The following is a 23716-nucleotide window of genomic DNA, read 5'->3' as shown; positions in this document are numbered from 1 at the left end:
TGACTGTGGATTTATTTGGAAGTGCCTACCCTTTGTAGAAACACTACATTTGCAGAACCAGGATTTTAAGGTGAATGGGAGGGAGACTTCAAACTGAAAGGGGATTTTTGCACTAAATTATCAAACAAAAACAGTCTATTGAATTCACACAGGGCAAAGCTTTGCTAATGGGCAGAGGGAATCTGGACACCACAGCTGGGCCAGCAAGTAAAATCATTCAGTTGCACAGAAGATTTTGTACAGAGCTGTTGACAGAAGATTAATAGTAATTTAACTCTTCTTTTAATTTCAATTAGATTGTACTGGGATAATTTACTAGCATTTTTTCTCTATCCAAAAAAGGGCGGTACTGTTCTCTTGTCATTTTTAATAAGACTGAATACTTCTTCTCCTGATAAGTTTGTTATGTACTCAGACAAATATCCCTAAAACCAAGGAAAGCCAAAAATGTGTGGAGTTTGGGTTTTGGTTTATTTTTGTTTGTTTGTTTTTTATTAACTTGCAGCTGAAGAAACAAATGTAATGAATGAGTCAATGTCATTTCTGTAGCATTTCAGCAAACACTTCCCTCTGCCTTAGTGTGAAACATAAAATCTTAAAACATATCAAAGCTATACACCAAGATGACTTGTTAGCTCTCTGTTCTGGTTATGACCTGGCAACCAAGGTAGACCTGTGCTGTGCTATAAACCTCACTTATTTGCTGATAGCATCTAAAAAGGCAATACATGTCCTCCAAAGAGCTCACAGAGGAAGAAAATGTCAATATTTTTTTGCTTTTTTGTTTTGTTTTAATATACAAAGTATCCACCCATGAAATCTGCTCATGGTTCCACAGTGAAAACTCCTGATATTCTTCTCTTTTAACATAATTTTAAAATATAAAATGAACAAGCAAGAAGGCAGTGGTTGAGGTTTCCTTGGACGTGCCCAGTGCCTGTCAGGAGTCAGGGTTCTCTCCCCTTACCTGAGCGAAGCCCGCTGCTTCTTCTCAGAGCTTCTTGCTTCTTCATTAGCTTTGTTTTCAGCTCTATGCCTGGCACTCTGCAAATCTGCCAAGAGAAAGCATATTATTCTCACATTACTGTTCCTGCTGATCAGCATAACTAACGTGCTACACTGCAAACACATCCTTTCCTGACGGTAGATCAAGATGTAACGTATCATGTCATGTAACCTTATCAAATGTGCTCTTGTCTGCACGACAGATTTTAAGCAGATATAACCTCGACTGCAGGACATCAGTCAGGGTTAGGCTGCACACCATGCGGCAGCCCAAATGGAGCCACATTCACACTGAAATGCTTGTCCCTCAGGAGGGCTCAGCAGTTTGCAACTCATCACATAGTTCCCCAACAGTGCAGATCTGCTTATGTCTGCACTTGATAGAGTGGATGTATTATTAAAACTGAGGTAACAAGGCTCTCCTTTTAGATGAGATGCCCACATTTTCTACTGAAGTATTACTTTAAATACTTTGAAGTATCTCAACTTAGTACTACTTTACCTACTGAAGTAATTATGCTGATACAACTATTATTACAGTGAATATAAGTTGGATAAGCCATCAGGGTATAAGCATTTTTATAATGCCAGCACAAAAAATGTACAATTTTAATGCATAGATTCATATATGTTACTTATGCTTAATTTTTTATTTTTACCCAAGAGCAGGGATAGCAAAAAACATTTTATACTGCTACACCTGCTTCCGTACAAACCAAGCACTGTAATATCAGCAGAATTAGAGTGGTACCAGTGAAAAAGGCCTTCAATCTGCCTTGCAGTACACAATTATACAACATAGGGGTTACAAGAAGCAATCAATCAGGAGAGGGAACCCTAATTTGCTAAACTGACACTCAAAGGAATGAGGCAATTTTACAACCAAGATCATAAAGCAGATTCATGGGGTTTAAAATACTGCACAATTATTTGCCTTTATGCATGTCTTTATTTGTATTAACAAAATACAGAGATGGATTTTCAAGGCACTCACTCCAGAAGTCTTTTTTAATTTTTCCAATGGCTGACTGCACATCCTTACCAGTGTGATTTAACAAGATGCTCTTTTTCTTCTGGCTGCCATCTGGTGCCACAGTAAGTTTCACTCGCAGAGTTTTGCTGGAACTGGGGGAATGGTTTACTGATGCATCAACTACCTCATAGATGGTGTGAAGCAAGCTGGTAATATCCTATAGTTGGATTGAAACACAAAAACACACAGTACTGTGAAAATGGCATGAAACCCACAGCTCTCATCTATTTTGGGCTTGGGAATAATAAATGTTGAAATATCCTCAGAAGTCACTGAATTTAAAAGAGTTCAACCTGCACAGAACCTTACAATCCGTATCAAATAGACTTATGAATTGGGGCAAATCAAAACAATAACAGCAACAAAAGATATTCAGGTTTCCCAACCTGTGAATCAGCAAAATGGTGTTCTGCCTTTTCTTTGATTTCAGCAGAAGCCAGAACTAACCACTCACACTCCACTAAAAATTTAGTACACATGGCCAAAACAAATACAGAAATTGAAGGAAATCTTGGACATTGCAGTCTTCCTACTTTTTTTTTTTTTCCACTTGAGATAGTTAAATGGTTCATTATCTAGAAGAAAACCACTAAGAGAAGTTGCAAAACTCTAAACCTTATGTTTGGAAATAAATGATGTCTGAATGTCACCCTACCATATGTGTTTCGGGGTCTAGCTTATTTTGCAAAATCCAAACCAGTTATAAACCTATATTTTTGAGCTGCAAATATTATCCAATTGGGCCTGTTACAGAACGTTCTTCACAGATCCCTTTGAAGGCAATGGGATGTGAACAAACACTTACGTGTCTGGCTATATCAGAAAAAACACCAGCCAATTTTAACAGGCTAATTGTTTCAAACAGGAAAAACACTGTTTAGTAGCTGGTGATGCTCAAAGGTCTCTCAGGTTGATCTAATCTAGCCAGGCTCAAATAGAGTATTACCTTAAATTTCCAAAATGAAAAGGAGATCTCTTGGCTCACTGCTTTTCCTCAAAGTAATTTTACCCAAAATGATTTTGGGCACCAACCTAAGGCCAGAGCATTCTGATAATTGTATATTATAAAGAACCCATTCAACACATATCTAAGAATTTCTCCACACTGGTCTTCCTTTACCTTGATCTATCCTAGGACCTAGGCTCTTTCCGGATGCCTGTGAGCACAAAAGAAATATTTAAATAATCTTTTGTTAAGTATAGCTGGTTCTGAGGATTAAGAGTCAGGTCTATAAAAGCCTCTACAACTTTTCCTTTGCCCAGGGGTCACACCTGTTAACAATGGCAGCTCAAAGTTTAGTATACCCTAATGGGTCCCAACATTTTAGTAGTCAATATACTACACAGCCCTCTTTATGTAACCAGATTTAAAGGTGACACAGAAATATTAATTTCTGCTCATACAGAATTTAGGGAAATACTGACCTTCTGACCAGGACAAATGATTTTACAGTAGATGATTTTCCAGCTCAGTGGGCAGAATGAGTAACTAAATCCTAGAGGGTCCAGATTTTGTCTTAACATGCACCCTCTCTAACTTTCTGCACTCAGGGGAGTTTCTCCAGAATTGAGACTTCAAGACAATATGTTCATAAAAAGAGAGAAGAGTTTACAGTCTCTCACTTATTTCTACACTGATATTTTTTTCTACCATGACTGCCAGAATCTCTCTATATGGACTGTTACTATCATGTCAGTAGCTACTTTCCATACTCTTGAGAACAACCTTCTAAAGCTTGAAAGAAGGGAAGACAGCTCCATGAAAATCTCGTGGACACCTCACAGCTCTTTAACACATCTCACTTCTCCCACTTCCACCCTAATTTGAAACATAGCCAGACCTCTAAATACACTCAGCCATATCTGACAGACAGCTTGGAGGGTTGGATTTGTATTTTGTCTATGAGGAAAACCCCAAGCAAGCACATTAACAGACAAACAAATCATATCTGCTGTTTTATTCACCCTCCATAAATCATGTTCTAGGAGCATTGTGCTACAATCCTACACTTCAATAAGCCAAACCTTCTCCTTCAGCAGAATACTTAAGCACCATGTTTATTCTTAACAGGGCTTCATGCACTCAGCACTTGGGTGAATGGAGCTTTTTTCATACATTCCTTAGCAAATGCTGGTTAGCCAACGTGTCATCTTTCCATACAGGGCTGCTATCAAGAGTTTATCAACTCTTTCATTCACAATAATCCGTCCTTCTTCCTTTTTCAGCTACGACAGATATTTTTAAAGCAGATGTACATCTAGTCAATTTTAACTTCAATAGGCAAAGACAAAAAGTCTCCCACTGTCCTTTTACATGATTTTTTTCCCCAGAGTTGAGGTCTAACTTCCTAACTGGCTTAAATCTGACCCTTGTGCTCTGTGAGGGTCTTTCCCAATTTTGCTGCTTGACTCAGCAGTTTAAAAAGTGCTCCCAAAGGCTGTTGTGGAAGGCCAGATGTAGCATTTGTGTGACACATAGTTGGCAAGTCAGAAATATGTGCACACATATATAACATCAGGACAATTTACATCTCTCAGCCAAATAGGCCCAAATGAATGTAAGCCCAGGTTGTTGAAGAGACTGCACAGAGGAATCAGGACACCTTGTGGACTTACACACTGCTGCCTTTGCATTTTATTACATGTTTAATAACAACTTCCTCCTCAAGGATCTGAACTGCTCTGCATGCTGGCACTGGAGGAACGTGGTGGTCAGACTGGATATGCACCAAGATCGAGGTTAGGGATATTCATAAGTAACCACTTAATGCTCATGCTGATATTTTAAATACTGACAACAACATATTTATTACAGGATTCATTTACTTGTGGTCCTGATTTGGGGTTGGGAATTTCAGCAAACTGACAGTTCTGATTTGGTCAAACAAGGCTTCTTGGGTCATTCTCTGCTCTGTGTCATCTACCAAGGTCCTGGCTCAGCAGGTACCAGCTACAGGGCAGCTTAAACCTCCTTTTACTTCCCCATTATTGCTTCTCAGTTGTAAAATACGAGTTTCTGAGGCACTGATCTACTGGGAATGGTCTTCTTCAATGAGATTTGAACTGTGACTAAAACTACCTTCTCACAGTCCTGTTTTGGCAGCTAATATGGTCATGGTTTCTTGTCAAATTAGTAGCAATAAACCATTAAAGTATATGTTGCAAACTCTGTATTTTACAGTTACATGTATATTTACCCCCCAAAGTATTTTCATTTTCCAGTAGCCTGCCAGGAGACCAAGGCAATTAATTTTTCCCTTGAAAGCTGTCCCACACTGAACATTATCTGTAATTAAATTCCTTAAAAATTGCCCAAATCCACTGAGTTTACCTTCTACACACCAGTTTGTGCATTTCACTGTCCACAAGAAATTTGACAAACATCAAGAATAAAAGCTAGTTAAATTTTCCTCTCTTCTGAAACACCCACCAGCGTGTCTCAGAGCCCACCTACCAAAGAATTTAACTTTTCTCTAAAGTGTGTTATGAGTTTCACTAGTCATGTGATTTTGCAACTGCTTTGCTTAATACTACTTGGCACTTCCCACACAAAAAAGTTCGTCTCACATTTCTCAAACTTGCTCACTTTTTACATGAAAAATAAACAAGAACAGATTTTTCAGTGTTGTCCATGTAAAAAAAAAATTGCTTTCTTTTAAATGAAATGTACTTTAAACTATTTTTACATACAAATCATTGTGGATTTTAAAAATACTATATCACTTGGGTAAAGAGAAACAAGAATGAACAAATGAACAAAGATTTCTCTCCTTCATAGCAAATGGATTGTATTTAGAGGGGAAATATGCTGCATGACTAACTTCTGAAGGGCTTCTAGGATGCAGAATTTCTACTGGGATAGCTAGTTTAATCAAATAAGAAAACTGAAACTATTATATTTATCTAAAGGAGAAAACAAATGTTTGCTGGGTAGCAAACAGCCAGCACATGCCATACCCAGATTTATTTGTGTTTTGCTTATTGAACGTCAGAGTTGGTTTTGCCAGGGTGAAGTATTTAAGCAGTGTTAATCTGCATGTTTTTCCCATCCTATTTTATCAAGCAGATAGTACAACAAAGTATATTAAAAAGTGCAATTTTAATAGATTGCCAGAAATATTTCCATTAGAAATATTAAAAAATGAACAGTTAAGGCCACACATGCGTGCTACACTCACACATGCACCCACAGAATACTTTACAGGAGATTAGCAGTAATTTAGAATATTCAGAGAAACCAGTGGGTCTAAAAAAAGAACAAGAGCACTGAAGCATTCCTCATTCCTTACAGAAGTTATGTGACTGAGAAAGTCCCTATTCTAGGTATTAATTTGCATTTCTAAGGAATATTAGTGGTACAGTGACAACCTTATTTTTCCCATATTAACAAAGCTTATCATCGTAGGACTAGCCAGCAAACTGGAGATTCTGTGAAAGAAACTAATAGGTTTTCTAGTAGAATTAATTTAACAGAATGAGATATTTGCACAAAAAAAAAGGCCTAAAAAAACCCTCAAACCACCAGCCTCCCCCCAAAAACACAAAACACCCTAAAACCCCCCATGAGTTTAGAAACACTGAAAGAAAACATTCACTTTGACTCCTTGTAACTTGTCTGGGAGAGAAGTCTTTGGCTCCCATTAAAACCAAAAGAGAACATCATATTTTCTTTTAATTTTTCTATCTGGCACAAATCCACCAAATCTGAGAGCTGAAATGATGGCTACACTGATACAGACAGGCACTACTCCTCTGTCTGTTGGTTCCATTGCTCTTTCTATATCCTGAGTTAATATGATGTTGACAAACACAGTGAAAACCAACAACTTTCAAGATAAAGGTCAGGCTGATAAATGGTAGCCCCAAAAAACCCAATATCCTTTTTTGAGTCAACAATTTGGTGCTGAGTTCTGAATGCAGATGCAACCTCAAACCTTTTCACTCATCAGAGGATATGAGCAAAAAAAACTAGAAAGGGAAAGAATAAGACACAAAGGAAACATAAAGAGAAAAAACTGGGTATTTAATGTAAGATACAAAGAACATTTTTAGCATTAAAAATACATGAAGAGAAACATCTATATCAGTTCATTACCTTTCCCTTGGAAAAAGATAAATACAAATGTCTCATTTGTACTTTGTTTGTAGTCTGATTTTTTACATACAGCAGGATGTTTTTATTGCAACATCAGCTCTGTTTGATCACATACGTTTTTGAATCATTCTATTTGGAATGAGAAAGGAGCTTCACTTGCTATCTAGTCAAAAACTACTCTGGAAGAAATTGCCTTTTTTTAGTCCTGACAAGCAACTTTCTTTTGTGCTTATTCCTGTGCAACCACTCACCAAAGAAACTCAATTTTCCAAGGAAGAACTGATTGGAGGAAAAAAAAAAAAAAAAGCCAGTGTTTATGAAGTATAATTACATTCAGAGAGCTCAACATAAAACCTCATGGATCAAAACACATTAGTTCAATTATCCAAGTTTCAAGTCCGATTACAAATATTCATGTGAAGATAATTACAGTGCAGCTGTCAGTTCTAAAAAGGCCTGCTGTACATAATGAATTGTCCTCTTATGGCTTAAGGAATGAAAGGAAACATTATTAGCCAAGTTTTGTAATATACATATTAGAGCAGGAAAAGTTATCTCCCACTAAACCAAACGGACTGAAAACCGGTTGTCTTCTATGACAGAAAAAGCAGTAGTTTAATAACATACAGTAATACTAATTTATAATTTGCCATCCCAATAATTAAGCTTTCATAATGGGTGTATCTCTTCAAGAAGCATGACTAGATGTGAATTTCTAATTATAAGGACTACAGAATAAGTCATACAGACTCTAGGAGGAAATCAAAGCAATATTAAGTTCTGACGATGTTGTTAAGATCCAGAAGAAACTTCACTAAGATGGAATTTGAATGCACTTGTGGTGATCTGTCATTGTATAAAACCCAAAGGGAAATTCTATCAACTAAATAAGTAACTTGTTTACAATTTTTAAACATTTTAATGAAAAAAATACTAAGTCCACCTGTAAAATTGCACCCCACCTACGTGACTCTTACAAACATAATTTAACACTGTGGATTCCTTTTAAGCTTTCAGGACATGAAACCCAATGTTTTAAACACAGTGACTTTGAATCAAATGAAAGGGATGTGTGTGGGTAAGCCACCCCTTTTCCAGTGTCCCACTTTTCCTACATAATAATAAGAATAAAACAAGAATAATAAGAACAATTTCTTTTTGTAAAGCACCTCAAGTTCTACAGGTAGAAAACTGACTTAAGAAATTTCACCTCTCTGTTAAATCCAACTATAAATCCAGGAGACGTTAAAGGAAAATTTTCCAAGAAGGAGAAAAGGTCCATACTAAGCTTTTCCCACCAGAATAATGGACCTTTGTCAAAAAAAGCTGACTGGTTTTGAAAGCATTTTCATCAGCTCACTAAAGGGCAGTGGTAGAGATCAGCCCTCTTCCTCAGACTGCCTATTCTGTCCCTGGTCCAGCAATGTACTTCACATACTTTTAACTCAAAGCATGTGTCTTATTCATTTTAATTGAAACTATTCAAAGGTTTAACATTCACCATTGTTCAGTCATTTGCTGGAATAGGAGCAGAGTAGCTTAGCAAAGGACAGTATGAGACTATGTTTACCAGCATGCCAGGGGCCAACAGAACAAGAAATTCTATGTCATATGAAGGGACAAAAATTACTTTTCTGTGGCCAAGACTATCTATGAGCTGCTATTGTTGGTCATTTTTGCAAAAAAAAAAAAAAAAAAAAAATCCTCTTAAATAGCACCTGGATTCAACAGAAGACAACCAACAAGATGGATTATACAAATGGCCTTGGAAGAGTTTACAAAAGAAATGTGTAACATAAATGGGAAGATCTGCAATGGTGCATACTATTTGTTTCTATCTTTGGTCACATGTAAAGAGCTGAAAATTTGGTCCCTTGGTTAAAAGAAATTTTTTTGGCACAGGTTCAAACCTGAACGCAGCAACCTCCAGACCCCAGAGTAGTATGATTTTCAATCCCTGCACAGATTTGGTTTCAGTTAAACTGCAGTCTGCTTTTGTAGCAGGGAGAGGTAGAATTTGGCTGTAACATATTCTCTAAGTACAGTCAAATTAAGCTCTTTGGTGTACCACATAATCACAAATAATTATTGTATACATACTTGAAAGCATATTGGCATTTTGTTCAGCAGATGGAACTCCCACTGACATTAATGGGAATTCCATGCCTGAATGTAAAAGACACCCATGTGTGTGGGTTTGGGTTTATGTGTTTTTCCCCTATTTTTGAGTCATGATAATCTTGTAATGAAGACTTAGCCCTGGGTCTCGAAAGACCTGGGTTCAATCTACCACTATGTTCTTGTAAGACTTTGAGTAAGTTATTTCAATTTTCTAGTCTCTGTTTCCCATACATTAACACATATACTACTTCCTCACCCCACCCCTCCTTGCCCCCTCTCGCCCCTATGTCACATCTTCCCATTTGAAACTCTGGACTTGGCCTGCAACTTTTCATCTGCTTGTCCTCTTGCATGAGGGGCACAGATTTCACTTGACTGTTCAAAGCACTATCAGAGTAGAGACAATAAAAATAGCCTAGTAATGATGTTCAAATACATGTTAAACCCCCTGAACAACCACAACATTTGACAATTGGTTCATAAATGTCAAAAGAGATTTACTTCAGTCTTACAGGAAAGAATTCTGCCCTCAGTTGGTGTCTAAGACCACCACACTTTCAGTGTTTACCCTATTCCTTTCAGGTTTTAGCAATTGTCACAGACACCAGCATAAGAGCTAAGAGAGCAAAAAACCTTTGCTTTCCAGTCGATTGTCTAAAAGCATGGAAGAGAGTGAAAAATCACCTCACAAAAAAAATCAATGACAGCACATGGCAGTAAATCTCAAGTAAAAGATATTCTTCTAGAAGATGTTATCCAATTTGGATACAAATAGTTCTGAAACTGTATCTAGTTCTAATCTGTATCTATCCTCTTATTTAACTTCTCATTTGCACAGGAAATACAACTTGAAGATATTCTGATAATAAAAAATCAGGTATGCTGTGACAACCATTCACTATGGTCCTTCAGCAAACATCATCAATGTTATCTATATGTGAAAGGATAAGGCAGAGATCAGCCCAATATTCATGAAAACAATAGAACAGTATGGTTAGTACTATTGGAAAGAATGTCAGCAAGCAACCTTGCTATTTGGTTAGCTTAACTCTGAAAAGCAGGAGAGAAGCCAGAACAATATACATTTGCAAGGGTTTATTTTGACAGTGTGTTTAGCTGTTCAGTTGTTTCAGATATTTTTCCTCCTCAAATGCCGGTACTATTTGTTAAAGGCTAATCTCAGGTATTAAAAAACAACCAGCTTAAAAAATGGTACAGTACATGTGAAAACAGTAAACTACTGGTGGGATTGTTTCTAGGAGGGAAGGGTCTGTGGAAACTGCTGTTTAAGTTGGCAGGACACTTCTGCTTCATAGAAGAAAAAATGTTCCTGTTATAAAACACTTCTCTTATTAGCAAACGCTGCACATAAAGGGGCAGCTGTACTTTGCTTACCTCACGTGTGACTCTTCCGTTGTTATCAAAGTCATACAGTGTGAAGGTCCATTCTTGCCTGTTATCTTCCTCTACAGACACATCACATTGCAATTCCTAAGAAACATGCAAAGAGCAGCTGATTACCTAAAGCAAAAGGCCTGTTTGCAGAGGAGACTCTCCACAGAAGGAGGCTGCTTGCTTTCTTCCTTCCTCCCTCCCTTGTGGGAGGAAACTTTCAGGATATGTCCTGGAGAGGCCTCTGTCCACTACAATGAAGAGGTCTCATCACAATCACATAACCATCCTAACTCTCTGGGCTACACTTCAGGGAATTCACAACATGCTTTCTACTTCATTGTAGAAAACAGAAAAAAGGTACAAGAAAACTACTCCCTGAAGCTCTTGAAATACAGTAAGTTTTCCCACTAAAAAGTGAGAAGGAAAACTCTGCTTAACTCAGGAAGACAACAGACTCAGAAAAAGAGGTAGCACACTACAGGGCCAGGAGCAGGAGTTAATACAACATGGACACAAATCCCCACCAGAGAGACCTGTCCTTGGCACAGATATTTGATAGGCAAAGACTGTCAGAGTTAGTGCAGTACAGCATCATGCCACTGGAGCTCCTGAAATGGAGCCTACCTAGGAACTGGCAAGTAAGAATGACCCGGAGTGGTGCCTGCTCTGCATTTTAACTGTGCTTCTGCTAGTGAGAGTGTGATTTGTAGAAAGCCTGAAAGAATCAATTTGTTAAAGTGGGAAAAAAAATCCCCAAACCACAATCAAGACTTCGGTCAAGAACAAAGGATGCACTTTGACTGACTCCAGTCACCTGAGTGAAAATCATTTGCTGTCTCTCAATCAGTCTATGCAATCAGAATTATCCAGAGCCACAAAAAGGCAAAACAAAGAAGTTACAGTGCAATTAAAATGAAAGTCACCGTATGCAAGTAAAATAAACAGCTCCAAATAAATTCAGCCTGATAGACTTCAAAATACCTGGTTGATCTTCTGACTTGAAACCAATTCCCTACAGCAGTAACGGGTACCCCCTGTCCCCTGCCGAGTTCAAAGGCAGTCTTCTCTCAGTTGTAACAAGCCCGGCTGAGAGCTGCCAAGTGCCCCACACTCCACTGTGGAAACACAGTTTCGTATTACATAAACATTACCGGCACCTTTAAAAGCCAAATCACATCCACCTCAGATTTAGACCTCTTGTCGCAACACTTCTGTTTCTGATTCTTTTATACCTTTGAAACATTTACCAATCTCTTGGCTCCCAGCTTACAGAGCTGGAAAACTTTCATTTGTAGAACAAGGGGAAAAATATCAATACTTGGTTTCTTGCCACGTATTAATACTTCCCTGTCCCACACTGCCCAACATAACATCTTTATGTGAGGATGTGCTCTGCTTAGTTAAGAGCCATGGAAACCTTCCCTGCATTAGTCACGGTGCCTGGTACCAAGTGCTAACCTTTATGGCATGCCAAGAACTACTCGGGAACAAACGCAGGCTTTGCCGGCACAGTGGAGTTACAGCTACTCTGGCACCAACCATGTTGACAGGTGTCCTCCAACGTTCAAATATCAAGGCACTGTTAATTGCAATTTATCATGCCTTTCCTGTCTGCAAATGTCTGCTGCTCAAGGTAGAACATAGAATGTGCCTAGAAGAAGAGTTATCACTGCGGGGAAAGATGGGCGGGAAAAGTCACCGCCCCCCAGAAGGCCCACAAGCACCTAGCAACATTTGAACCACCCATGGGAAACCCACCTCCTCTTAATCAGCCTTAAAACAGTAAAAAATAAATCATGCCAGACTACTCAGTCTGTCCTAGAGAAGGAAATGAACACTCGAGCCATGCTGCAAGGTGGCTGCATGGTCTTTTAAACAGCAGTTGAGGAAATGCAAAGCTCATTACTGTGACAGGCTGACAGCACTGAAAGGCACAAGTTTGCCATGTCTGCTAGAGTGCAGAGATGAAAATTCGTGCTGTCTCTTGCTGGCACCAGAATATCTTCCTCCTCACCAAGACAGACAACCCACCAGCTGGATGACAGCATGTTTTAATACTTATATTTATTAAATCACTCCCTATATAAACAAAATCCACCAACTACACAAACGTCTGGGAGTTGTGTGATGTTTGCAAGTCTAGAAGGAGATAGACTACTGGACTCAGTGCCCTCCTTTTCCTCTTGCCGTGTGATCAGACGAATTTCCCCTGCAGGAGGTCAGAGTTATTTCAATTTGGAGACCTGGGTACAAAAGACCAATCATTATGGAAGTTTTCACAAGCATCTTTTACACTAGGCAGATTTAACCAAGTGCAGTAGTCCATGAAAGACAATCTAAAGATTTGATAACACGATAACTGGTATTAAGGGTTAAACCTAAAGCCTCTTCTTACTATACATTTCAGGTCCTACAGAGGAATGATCATCATTTTATTCTGTCCAAACCTGGAAATATATGTCATTAATCACCTTGTAAGGAGCACCAATAGTAAGGCACTGACTTGTGCCAATTCTGCTGCCTCCTGTGCCCATCACAATCGTTGGGAGCAATAAACATGCATCAGATGACATTATTTGGTCCACAGGTTATTTTTCTACCATAATTATGTCAGTACAGTGAAACTTTAAAATACAGAGGACTTACTTCAAATTTCAGTTGCTTCTTGGAACTTGTGCGTGTGTCACTTTCTTTTTCTGCTTTCTTTTCATCTCCACTGCAAACTCCATCTGTCTTCTCTGGAGGCAAAGCCACTGCAAAAAGAATATTTAAGAAAAAACGCTTATAAGGAAATGTCAAAGCAGACTTATATTTGCAAATCTGTCTTTATATTTAGGGTGAAATTGATTTCAGCAAACTTGTATGAGAGGATCATTATACTTGATTTGCTTTTGTGTTCACTACACATCTGGGATAATTTCAGCAGACAATCTACCAACAGCTTTTGGTACACAGCCTCTCCCACAAACATCACTAGAGTTACAGGAAGTTCAAACACAATATTATGAGAATATAAATCAGTAGAACTGTTACTGCAAATAAGTTGAATAATTTGCAAAATATTGAAAGTTGGTGACACATTGCAAAAACACATCACGTTCACTGGCAGTGAATGAAATAATGAAGCTGAAAAAAAGTCCTCATTCTGTTTCAATTTTCTTCTTCAAATACACATTAACCTTATTACCTTCCAAGAAGGTAGCACAACCTGACAAAAAGGTTAAGCTGCATTTTTTCAAGTATGTATGGAAAAGTATATTTCACCCGAGTTTCAAGTTAAAACATCATGTACTTGCATAAATCAATAACACTCATAAGGAGCATCAATATCAACATCTATCATAACATATACCAAATATATAACAGAAAGATATATGCTTCTCACATGGATTAGAAGACAAATGCCTAGGAACTTAATAGCTGTGCCTTTGGCTCCTGCAGAGGCACATAGCCTTGCACACGATGAAAGCCTATATCTGAAGAAAACTATATTCTGTATTCATTAGCATTGTGAAAATACATATGGATTTTTAACCCTACTCTCAGACTTTTTAGATATGATTTTTTACACATCCATATACCTTTGCCAACAATGTTATGACCATGCTCCATTATGTATAGCAGCAATCCTGCCTACTCTCCAAAAATTAGCAGATATTGGGAGAATATGTGTCCTAAAGTCAGCAATATTTTTTTTCTCTTGTGCTGCATCTGTATAGGAACTGTTTCTTGGAGATGCCTTTGTAAGTAGGATCTCATTTAAGTGCCAGTTCAGTCAACTTAGACTCCTTACAAAAAGGGAGACATGATCCCCTCTAGTCAGGGTAAGCCATTTCAAACTGGGTTTACTCTGTGGCTCTCCTGGTGTTCCACACTGCTGAGCTGCCTCCCAAGCATTCTTCCAGGAAAGCAAGTCACTAGCACGCTAGAAATTAAGATACTCTATTAGGCATTTTCCAGCACTTTCTTTCATGTTTAAAATAGAACAATTAGCTTCAAAAAAAACCCCTCCAAAACCCCAACTCCCATTACCATGTCTTCATACTCTCAGAAATTCCAGAAGCTAAGATTTTTGCCACAACATTCACATTGCCACCCTGCAACACATATCACATTTTCTAGTCTCATTTCTTTGTTTAAATTTAACATTGTTGTTTTACTTTTGTTTGTTTATTTGTTCTTAAAACTGTGGTATACAAGATGGATGTGCAGTAAAGAAAGGGGGAATGAAGTAGAAATCTTAACCCCTGGAATTTCCTGACTTTGATACTTATTTGCAGTTTTGATGTTATACTAACACCAGCTTCCCAACACACACATGTAATTTGCATTGTACAAACGCAAGCAGACATAGTATTTATTATACACATACTGACATGCTGATATCCTTTGATTTCTGCTCCAAGTCATGTTAGGGTTCCCTACACCAAATATAAACTAAGTAGGAAGGTCAGACAAAGGAAGACAAAGCTGGCTTCACAGCAGTTTCTTCCCTGATCCTTTTAATTTGGTGTTATTGGACAAGCAGGGACTGTTTCTCAGGAGGTTTTTGTATAGTGTTTATCACATTTAAGGCACTTATTAAAATAAATATTACTTACAGTACATAACTTTAAAGTATATCTGAAGAACCACCATTTGCTTTATATTCACTTGGTCCATAAATACAACTCAACCTTCTTGGAAGTTCAAAGCTAAGGCCACAAAAAGACCCCCATGGAACAAAAGACAACATTTGTTTGTCTACCTTAGTCCAGCTCTGTTTCTTCCTTTAAAAATCAACAAGAAATTAAAAGGTAACATGGGCCTTCATAAAAAAGACAGTTATATTGACAGTGGTACCTTCTGGTTTCAGGAACAGCCCTTCCACTGGCACGTTTAATAACCTGTCTGGATGTACAATTTGTGTATTCAGATAGGAAGCTTTCCCTTTCATGTATAATTTATGTAACAGAGGAAAAAATGTGCACTGACAAATTAGTCTTCTCAGAAAAACAAGAGTTCAGCTATTGGGGAAGGAGGGGATACATCTTGCAGTACACTCCTTGAGAGAGTTTAAATACTGTATGCCAGAAATTATCCTCTTTGAGCTTTGCTGACCTTTGATCTGAAGAACTCATTGGCCTTGCTGCTCCAGGGAATTATCCTTTGAAATCAGTTACTCATTTTGGAGCTCAAATGGAATGGGGAAATCTGGTGATCTCATCCTGATGTCAAGTTTCATTCAGCAAAGAAAAATGAGATCTAAACAAGGAAACTTTAAAGGGGAATATGGGGATATTAAAATAGTATTTACAAGTGATCAAACAATGTGTCTGTACATATATCCTCATGTGCCTTATCCAAACCCAATGAACATTTAAAAATACTGTTTTGTCTGAGAAGAAGGATAAGTGTTTGGTATCTTGCTTCTATACTTAGTTTTGACTATTGACATGTGCTCAATTTCATGAGGGATATAAACACATGCTGAACCTACTTATAAATAAAATGAGAATGTCTGCTTGGGGCAGTTAAAACTGGCAGCCTGTAAACAGAGATCCACCAGTGAGCTGCATGCCAAGGTTCAGATATATTCACAATGTGAGCTTCCTTTCAGCTCTGCCAATGATATTAAACTAGACCAGACAAGATAGCTATCTCAAAGGAGTGTGGAGAATTAATAGACTTGTGTTTCCAAAGTCTAGGCCATCAGAAATAGGTCCATGTACAATATATCATCTGTGCAAAAATACTTATTTACCTCCCCACTCAGATAACAAGCCCTGACAAGGAGAACATGCTACATAGACAAATACATATAGAAACCTACCCTTGTTGTGGGAATCCACAACTGGAGGGGAAAAAAAAAGTATATATATTGCTTCTCATGGGAATAACCATATGATCTCAAAAACAATGTTCTCTAACAGAATGTTTCATGAATTCAAATACTGCATATGTTTTCTTTATTGTGCTCTTTCCTTGTTCATTATTAATGGTCTTGTATTCACTTCTATAACCCTAAGACACTATAAAAATGCGTCTGGACAATATTTGAAATTGGAAAGACAAAAAAGGAAAAATATTAACTTGGAAAAATTGTGAAATACCATTCTTTCATGAAAAACAAACTGACTGGCTTAAGTGTACTAGCAGATGTTTCTCTCTCTGATTGTTAATTACTACCACCCAATTGCTCCTAATTGAAGTGGGGGAGGAAGAGAGGGAGAGAATGAACACCAGTTTAAAGATATTAAGACTCATCTCAGAAGAATTAGGTCCTTTTTTTTTTTCAGGGTCTTTGCATTCCTAAGGGAAGGGGGTAATAATTCAAAATGCTCCTTAGGAATCACCAAAATATCCCAGAAATGAGGTAAACTGCTGTGCTGTGTGTGTTGAATGAGCATAGAATAGTAAGCTTCAGGCAGCAAATCATTCTTCCCTCGTCTCCATCTGCATCTGAGAATAAGGGAGAAAAGAGGAGTGCCAAAATAAAGCTGCACTCAGGTGCAAAAGTGACTGTTTAAACTTTCACCCTCACTCAGGTGGCTTGTCATTCTACATTTCTCAAAGGCTCGTTCCAGCAAAGCACGATGCTCTTTATCAAATGATCTTCCTTCTCAAAATAAGGACACTTTCACTCTATTTTTCAACTGTACTTACCATTAAGAGGATCCTGTGGCCATTAACAGGATTCCTGTGGAATCAAAGAAGGATGCAACTCTGATGAATGTTCATGTCTAAGTCGTGGCTACCAACTCCAAATCTGCACAGCAGTTGGGAGAACTCAGGCTAAAGACAAACTACTTCAGAGCTTCTTTGGGATGCCATTCCAAAGTGTACGTGATTATTGCATCTCCTTAATTCAAAAAGCAGAACTGTGCGAGAAGCTGTGCAATTCCACAATGATAAATTATGACCAGACATCACCAGTGATGTCTTAACCCCATATTAATGTCAGGGTCATCACTGTGCAATTTTTAGGAGAAAGCAGAGTAAAGGTAAAATTGGAGAATTGACAAAAATGCCACCCATGAAAGTAAGCATCTGGCATACGTGAAAACAAATCTTTGAAGTGGAATATTATTAGCCCTCCTCTCATGATAGACAGATTGGATTCCACAGCAATTTTTTAAAACTACTACCAGAAGCAAAGGGACAGAATTATCTGTACATGGGGAAAAAAACAACAAACCTTGAACCTGAGACTTGTGGGGAAGTAGGATAAAAGGAAAATTTTAAAGTGACATATCAAGACACAGAGATGAAGTCACAAGCCCTTCTGTAACAGCTCAAATTGAACTTCAGTAGCAGTATTTGACTGGTGGAATTGAGCAAAGAGGTGGCCCAACTGAGCTCAGCAGTAAAATTCCTACTGATGTCAATAGGGTTTCCCTTCCGATTTACAGATCTAGCAGGTGCAGAACTCAGAGACTATGAGGACCAAAGGGATAGAAAGAGAATTAATTTCTTTTTTTTTTTTTTAAGGAAGTCTCTGATGTCTAAGTTATCTGGTTCTGTCAACATTTTTTTCATTGCAAATCAGGTTTGACAAACATAACCGACACTCTTCACTGACTGCACAACACCCAGAGCAATAACAAAAACGTTTGAAAGTCTAAATTGAGGAGAAGTTCTTTAATTAACAATTACATTCACATTCAGATTTCACTTTCAAGTTATCCTGGAGGCCATGGATTAAGAAATATCACCCCCATTAAGGTCCCATTTTGTTTTATTCCACTGAGTTAATTGAAATATCTCCTGATGGAGATAACTTTGCCTGAGCAAAGGTCCTCTTCTCCAGTGGCAAATGAACATAGGGAGAATGGAACCAGGAAGGGAGTAACATTCCTGTTCCACAGCCACCAGAGCAAGTGCATAGAAAAACAGGCTTGTCCTGGGTCAGTGCCAAAAGCATGTATTCAACTTTCCCTGTCTAAAAGCTGAAGCTGATGAATTAGACACACCCTTCAAAACAACAAAGATAAAGCTGCCTTCTCTGAAGCTTACTGTAGGGAAATTAATTGTCCATTTTAAGTCCAGTGGGACAAGTCAAAACCAATTTAGCAGAAGTAGTGCCTTGTACCAGCCTGGGATGGGTGTTTCAACCCGAAAATAGGGAGAGAAATCGTTTTCTTCTGTTTCATGGTTTCCTGTTGACAGTCACAACACAAATTAAAGGTTCTATTGCACACCATAGAGTGAAAAAAAAAAAAAGATTGTCACAAGATCTACTGCCAACACCCGACCAGGGGGAGGCAGAGCAGAGGGGTAGTGACTCAAGACCTTGTGACAGCTTGCAAAAAACAAATTACAAAACGAAACAAAAGAACAAAGATAGACAACCAAAACACTTTTTAATCATTCAGGCATCAATGATTCTAAATGACAGGACATCACTAGGACACTGAGGAATGGCTAAACTGAAATTCACTCAAATATTCAGAAAATATTTTCTCTTGTGACTGAAATTTAGTCAGACTCACAGGTCGGTGCAACACCTCTTCTCTTAAAGGTTCAATTCCTTTTGCCAACCCCAATGACTTGCCATTGTTAAGCAGAAGTATTTTCAAGCCTTGATACAGAATCACAGGTTTCTGTCTAGGTCTGCCTTTCCTTTTTTCTTTTTTGGCTTTTATGTTGGGTGGGAGGGGTGGGTGGGGTGGATTTTTTTACTATTTCCTTACAAAAAAAAATTTTTGTACTAAAGATGCAGATACAAAGGACAATATGGTCTCTCTCTGCTAACTAGGGTGTAACTCATACATGCTTAAACATTAAACCTAGATTTCTCACACTCTTTCTGGCATGAGTTCGCTAAAGGGAGGGAGTTTGCTGAATTCTGCCAGATTATGATTCCCTTTTCCAATTAGTTCCCCAACTGGCTGTATTTCATCAACAGAAACTGCCAGATTAAATGCCTTACTTGACCATCTTCACCCAATACACTTTGATGTTCAGTTCTCAAGCTTCAAAATACCTTTTGGATGAAGATCAGACAGCACTAAACAGAATTACTAATTAATTAAGCAAAGTTAAATTTTAAACACTGTTTGTTGTGTTAGCCAAAAGCCTGAACAGAACAGTCTTTTTTTTTTTTCCCCTTCCTCATTGGAGATCAAAGAAGATCATTTCTCCCTCCCCTCCCCTATCTTAAGGAAAAAAAAAAAGGGAAGAGAGGAGAACACGACAACAGGGAAGCATCTCCATGAGCTTTGGTCAGAATAGTTCAGGATGATACCTGTAGCAGTAAGATTTTTGTTTGATCAGTGGACATATCAAAAGCCACACGAACAGAATGCAATCTGCTGTAACTCTCTGTACCATTTAACATGGGTAAGTACTTCTTAAGTGAAAACTGTCACTGTCACATGGACCACTTACCACTTTTTAACAGTATTATATGTCCCTGGAGCTCTGAAGGGGCCTGTGAAGCATTAAATTCTGTTGCTGAACAGTGACAGATGGGGATATCAACTGATTACTTGTGACTGACTTAAAGCAAAAGAAGAAAGACTTCTCTTTTCTAAAGATGGCCATTCACTGATCTTGGTTAGTAGCTGGTTAAAATTTTGCATTTTAAAAATCCCTTCTCAGTGTAAGTTCCACATATGCATGTTCACATAGAATTTTCTATCTTGAATTTCCTTTGTCTCTTTGGGTATTTTTCCCCCTGAGATTCACAAGGGAAGAAAAAGAAGAAAGAAACCCAGCCACTACATAACCCTTTATTCAAATGAAGGCTGAGTAGGTAATGTTATTAATAATGTAGGCTTTGATATCAACTCGCTCCCATCTTACTTAGATGTTCAATGGGTAAGTCGTGTTTCTACCACCTTTGCTATGATAACAGGGCCTCTAAAGGTATCTGAACTCTAATATTCATTTCATGGGAATTGCTTCCCGTGAGGAAGAATGTCACTCTGACCCTCACAAAGCTAACCTTTTACAGAGAGCAGTATTGTCGACCCATACTGTAACATTATTTTGGCTGTGATGAATCAGTTGCACATATGACAACTCTTTCATAGTTAATATTCAGTAGTAGTTCAGTGTTCCCATCCTCAGAACCCCATATTACCCTGAGAGGTGGGGGAGGATGGAGACAACACAATTGAAAAGCATTACTGTGATTAATATAAATAAATATTAATATAAATAGGCCAGCATATACATGTGCACATACAAGCATACATCTCTTTCCCTTTCCATATTTATGCATGGGTCATGAATGGTACTGAGGTGATACACCACACACCACAAAACATGCAGAGAAATAAAATTCATCAGTGCTTGACCCAACAACCTAAATTCTAGAGAGCACACAGGATCTCACCCCAAGAAATAATTCCCACAGAGCAAAGGCAGGTATCTGCTTGCAGGCTAAAGACCTCAACCAGAGATGGAAGCTCACTGTGCTATGTACTGCTAAGAGTGCAGCAGAGGAGATGGTTTGGAGTATGACTTGGTGCACACTTACAGGACAAGCCAGCCCTTCCTGTTGCTCTAGAGAGCCCACGCATTTTGCAACTCAAAATTCAGATTTCCATTTTGAGCTACCCCTTTGGGGGAAGATCCTGTAATATTCTCCTAGACACCATCACTGTGGATTTGCCTTCAAATGTAGCCCCTTGAAATCTGGGCAGCAATCACCACATACCAGTGTGTCCTGGGCAGCATCCCTGCAGGGCACAGGCACCTGGGACAGGACAGCTGGGTGCTCTGTACAGCTCCCAGAGGGTCCTGCAGCAACACAGAGAGTGGGTTCATCCAAACCTCGCTTTGCCAAGAACACACCTGGATGGCTCCACTTTCTGTAAAGGCTCCTTCAAACAACAAAACAAAGGTACAGCCCCACACTTCAGCTTTGTGCCTCCAAATCCTTAGGCCGGACTATAACTGCCTCCTAAATACACCTTTTGCACAGTCCAAGGATGCCTTGGCTCTCCTTGGCAGCTGCTCTGCCAGTGCTGAGCCCCATGTGCAGCCCCATCTGCAAGGCACAAGCAATGCTCTCCACTCCTCCAGAGCCCTGTGAAAATTCCTTGGGTAGCAGCTCTTTTACTTCTGGATATTTTGTTTTACAACTAATATTCTCTTCCTCTCTTTCTGTTACCTTTACAGTTTTAAACCCTTTTTGGTACAAAGTTGAGCACTTTGGATGACGTATTTTATTGGTGAAAGGACCTGGGTTGCTGGATCAGATTTATAAAGCAAGAAAAATACTGATTGCTGGTATTTTTATTTTCTTGGTAGGCTGGGGGGTTGGGACTTTCCATCTAACAAGAGCAGCTGGACTCCAAGCTCTTTCAAGAGTAGAAATGTTGCTTCAGGTTCATTTCCACAACCCCATAGTGCTGCATTTATTATTTGCTTTTACTCACAAACTAGTTGTGGTTACAAAAAACAAGCTTGTCTTCCAAACAAATGACATTTTATCTCTTTCTCCACAGGAGAATAAGGTTGACTGCTACTTGTGCTTTGAGGTTTGGATATGATTGAGATGAAACATCTGTTAAGAAAAAAGGTGGGGGGACTTTTTTCTGCTAAAAATATCATGCCTTTTTTTTTTCCACCAAACTTGAAACATGTGATGAAATTCAACTTTTAAAATATAACCCTGGAGCTACTTGAAACTATAAAAGTCTCCTCAGTATCTGAGGCAAGTCAGAATTTCCACTGTTCAAGCTGGGCTTTTATGAAGAGCAGACTTTAGAAAAAGCTGTAATCTGTCTAGGTAACAAAGGGCACTTGTTCTGCCTGGTGAGGTAAAACTTTGGGTTTCTGTAGCTACTGCAGCAGAAGTGGAGTTGAAACACACAAAAGCACCCTGACTGATACACACTTTGAATTTGGAACAGCAACTGGCAAAGCAATATGTTTGTCATGGAAATTGCCTCCGTAGGTCTGCATCTACCCACTTGTGTTTGGAAAGTTCAGCAGGATGACAGGTTGTTGTGGCTAAACTATCCAGCCCCAAGGGTCAGGCTTCTATCAAGCTGTCTACATAAAACAACGGCTCCTAAATTCAGCCCTAGAAATGCAAGAATTGTTTTATCCTGTCGTAATGTGTACCCTCACATGAGACACTGGGGAATATGGAATCCCTACGGGCTGGAGAGAAGGGCCTTAACAGGAGCACACACATGGGACCTAAACAAAAACCTGCTGCAGAAAGCTACCAAAAACCCAGCCAAGGCAGCACTCAAACTCACTTATCTGGCCATGTCATGGTTCAGTTAAGCACAAGAAAACTTGCAACTTTAGGAATATTTGGGAGTTGCAGCAGGACATATTGCCTATTAAATGCAGTATTCAAGGTTTCTAAAAATGAGTGTTTCTTGTAAAGGCAAGGGATCTGAAACAAATATGTTGTCTTCTGAAATATCAAAGGCCAAAACTTTCAATTACAAGGGCACAAAATGGGAATAATTCCATGAACACCAGCATGAGAGTATTATCTGGTCCAAAATCTTTCCCTAGAAATATGCAATAGCTTCACATGGGTGAAAAAAAAATTAAAAAAAGAAAAGAAAAGAGAGAGTCACAAGAGAATCAGAGAGGAATGGCATTTTGACTCACTTTTCAAAAACATGTTTAATAAAACCTCCATGAACTGTGGTCAAAGCTACAAGAAAAATAACTGGTAATAATCATTGCTGGGAAATTAAAAGTAGAAAAGAACCTTTGTTCAAGTAGAATAAATGAAACCACTGGTATTCATCATGTTTCCAGAGAGATTGTTTTCAAACTCCTGACTTGTTCCCATATTTCATTCTTTGTTCTTGGTGGTGGATGTCCTGGGGCAAAGTTCAAGTACATTTTTATACTGCTGTACATGTACAGTAATACAGGTTTATCTCTGTCCCATACCCACCAGATCAATCTGTCCCTCACAGATACACCCAAGTCCATCAGTTTGCCAAGGTACATCTGATGGCAGACTTGACTCCCAGGTCAGGCACCACTGCCCAGGCAGGAGAGCAGGACGTGCAGACAGACACAGGTAGTTGTGACCCAGCCACCCCTGGGAAGGGTTGGGCAGGTGCACCCACACTGTGCAGGGCTGTGACCCAGCCTGG

General features: G+C 38.7%; 1 protein-coding gene across 2 annotated transcripts in view; it reads right to left on the bottom strand.

Annotated features, from left to right (window-relative positions):
- Nucleotides 1-23716, bottom strand: part of NKD1 (NKD inhibitor of WNT signaling pathway 1) — a 107229-nt gene that overhangs the window by 5501 nt on the left and 78012 nt on the right. The window contains exons 5-8 of one of the 2 annotated variants that reach the window (XM_032701466.1): nucleotides 13296-13402; nucleotides 10650-10745; nucleotides 2048-2195; nucleotides 968-1052 (exon numbers count right to left, since the gene is read on the bottom strand). In XM_032701466.1, the coding sequence (XP_032557357.1) occupies nucleotides 968-1052; nucleotides 2048-2195; nucleotides 10650-10745; nucleotides 13296-13402 (436 nt within the window). The remainder of the gene's footprint in view (nucleotides 1-967; nucleotides 1053-2047; nucleotides 2196-10649; nucleotides 10746-13295; nucleotides 13403-23716) is intronic. The other variant, XM_032701467.1, reaches the window with a different exon arrangement.

This window comes from Chiroxiphia lanceolata, chromosome 13, assembly GCF_009829145.1.
Source record: "Chiroxiphia lanceolata isolate bChiLan1 chromosome 13, bChiLan1.pri, whole genome shotgun sequence".
NCBI lineage: Eukaryota > Metazoa > Chordata > Aves > Passeriformes > Pipridae > Chiroxiphia > Chiroxiphia lanceolata.
Note: the sequence above shows the minus strand (reverse complement) of the source record. Positions and strands in the feature narration are given on the sequence as shown.